The 1,299-nt window shown below is 35.5% G+C and overlaps 1 protein-coding gene across 1 annotated transcript; it reads left to right on the forward strand.

Annotated features, from left to right (window-relative positions):
* Positions 1-558: 558 nt before the first annotated feature.
* Positions 559-1,020, forward strand: LOC132054016 (transcription factor TCP11-like). The gene has a single exon (XM_059446101.1). The coding sequence runs from the start codon at positions 559-561 to the stop codon at positions 1,018-1,020; it is 462 nt and encodes a 153-aa protein (XP_059302084.1).
* The last annotated feature ends 279 nt before the right edge of the window (positions 1,021-1,299 follow it).

Here is a 1,299-nt window from a genome sequence, read left to right on the forward strand (position 1 = left end):
AATGATACATCATGTGAGATCTTTACGTAAGTCGGGTTGTGTTTGATAGACACAAAATAACACTTAGTTGAGGTGCCAAAATGGAAAAAAATGACAAGTTTAGGGGGCCGCATATGCATTAAGCCAAAATCAAACTTATGCCTGGATGGGCATAAGTTACGCATTATAATATTCATAAGTTATGCCCGTGTCCTAAAATTTTCTTATACTCCTTAACACTTACAATTGCTTTTAATATATTACTCGAATCTAAGATAGAATATAAGAAGACAAATATCATGCATTTATTAGTTTGGTGTGAACACTTGATGCTAGTAATATTTCGCTAATGATGAATGAAAATGATTCAACCCCACCACATCCTACAAATGAGAATAAATAGTTAAATAACAAAACCCCATATGTTAAAACTCTAAATAACAAAACCCCCGTATGTTAAAACTCTAAATAACAAAACCTCCACATGTTAAAACTCTCATATTCTTTTCTCTCTATAAAGTTCAGTCGACGTATCTTCATGCATTTCCTACCGAAGCAATAAAAATAAGTTATTCCTTCATGGACGCCACCCCTTTTCCTTGTCCTGACAATATCCGTCGCAAGAGAACTGGTGATCGCCATTTGAAGGTTGATGGAAAGGATCGCCGAATTCGGGTTTCTGAATTATGTGCTCGTTATATTGATTGGCTTAAAGAAAAATTAGGTCATAGATCGGCTGGTCGCACCATTGAATGGCTCTTGGTGCAGGTTGAGCCCTGCATTAATGCTATTCTCTCCCAAAAAGCATCTACTTCTTCTAATACTAAGTCGCCACCACTACAGCGTCTTCCTCCTACTATGGAGAAATCAATTCCTACATTGATTCCTCGGCATAAAACTGTGCTTCCTCCTTTAGCCTTCTGTCATGAATTGGAACTAGACCACATGAAGTTCTCTAAAGCAGAAGTTGAACGACTTTCAACTACTTGTCTATCAGAGTCGGCCGGATCTGTATCGAACTCACAATATATGGATCCATAGGATGGGGAAATTGTTGAACTTTAAATGTGAAAAGGAGAAGATGTTATACAATAGGAGATTGAAGAAAATTAGGTGTTAGTGGAAGAAAACAAGAGAATAAAAGCATATTTTGTCGACAATGGTATTATATAAAATATATGGCTATGTTTGGCCTTTTTAATTTATTTGATTGTATAATATAAAATGTTTGTTGTTTCACCCATTGTTGTTGATTTTATTGACAAATTTATGGATCACACTGCGTTTGTTATTATTGGTGATTTTATGGTGACTGTTGAA

The sequence above is a fragment of the Lycium ferocissimum genome, chromosome 4, assembly GCF_029784015.1.
Source record: "Lycium ferocissimum isolate CSIRO_LF1 chromosome 4, AGI_CSIRO_Lferr_CH_V1, whole genome shotgun sequence".
In the NCBI taxonomy this organism is placed as follows: Eukaryota; Viridiplantae; Streptophyta; class Magnoliopsida; order Solanales; family Solanaceae; genus Lycium; species Lycium ferocissimum.

Excerpts from the sequence above, each read along its gene's own strand:
- LOC132054016 (XM_059446101.1), top strand. The coding sequence starts at position 559 with ATGGACGCCACCCCTTTTCCTTGTCCTGACAATATCCGTCGCAAGAGA.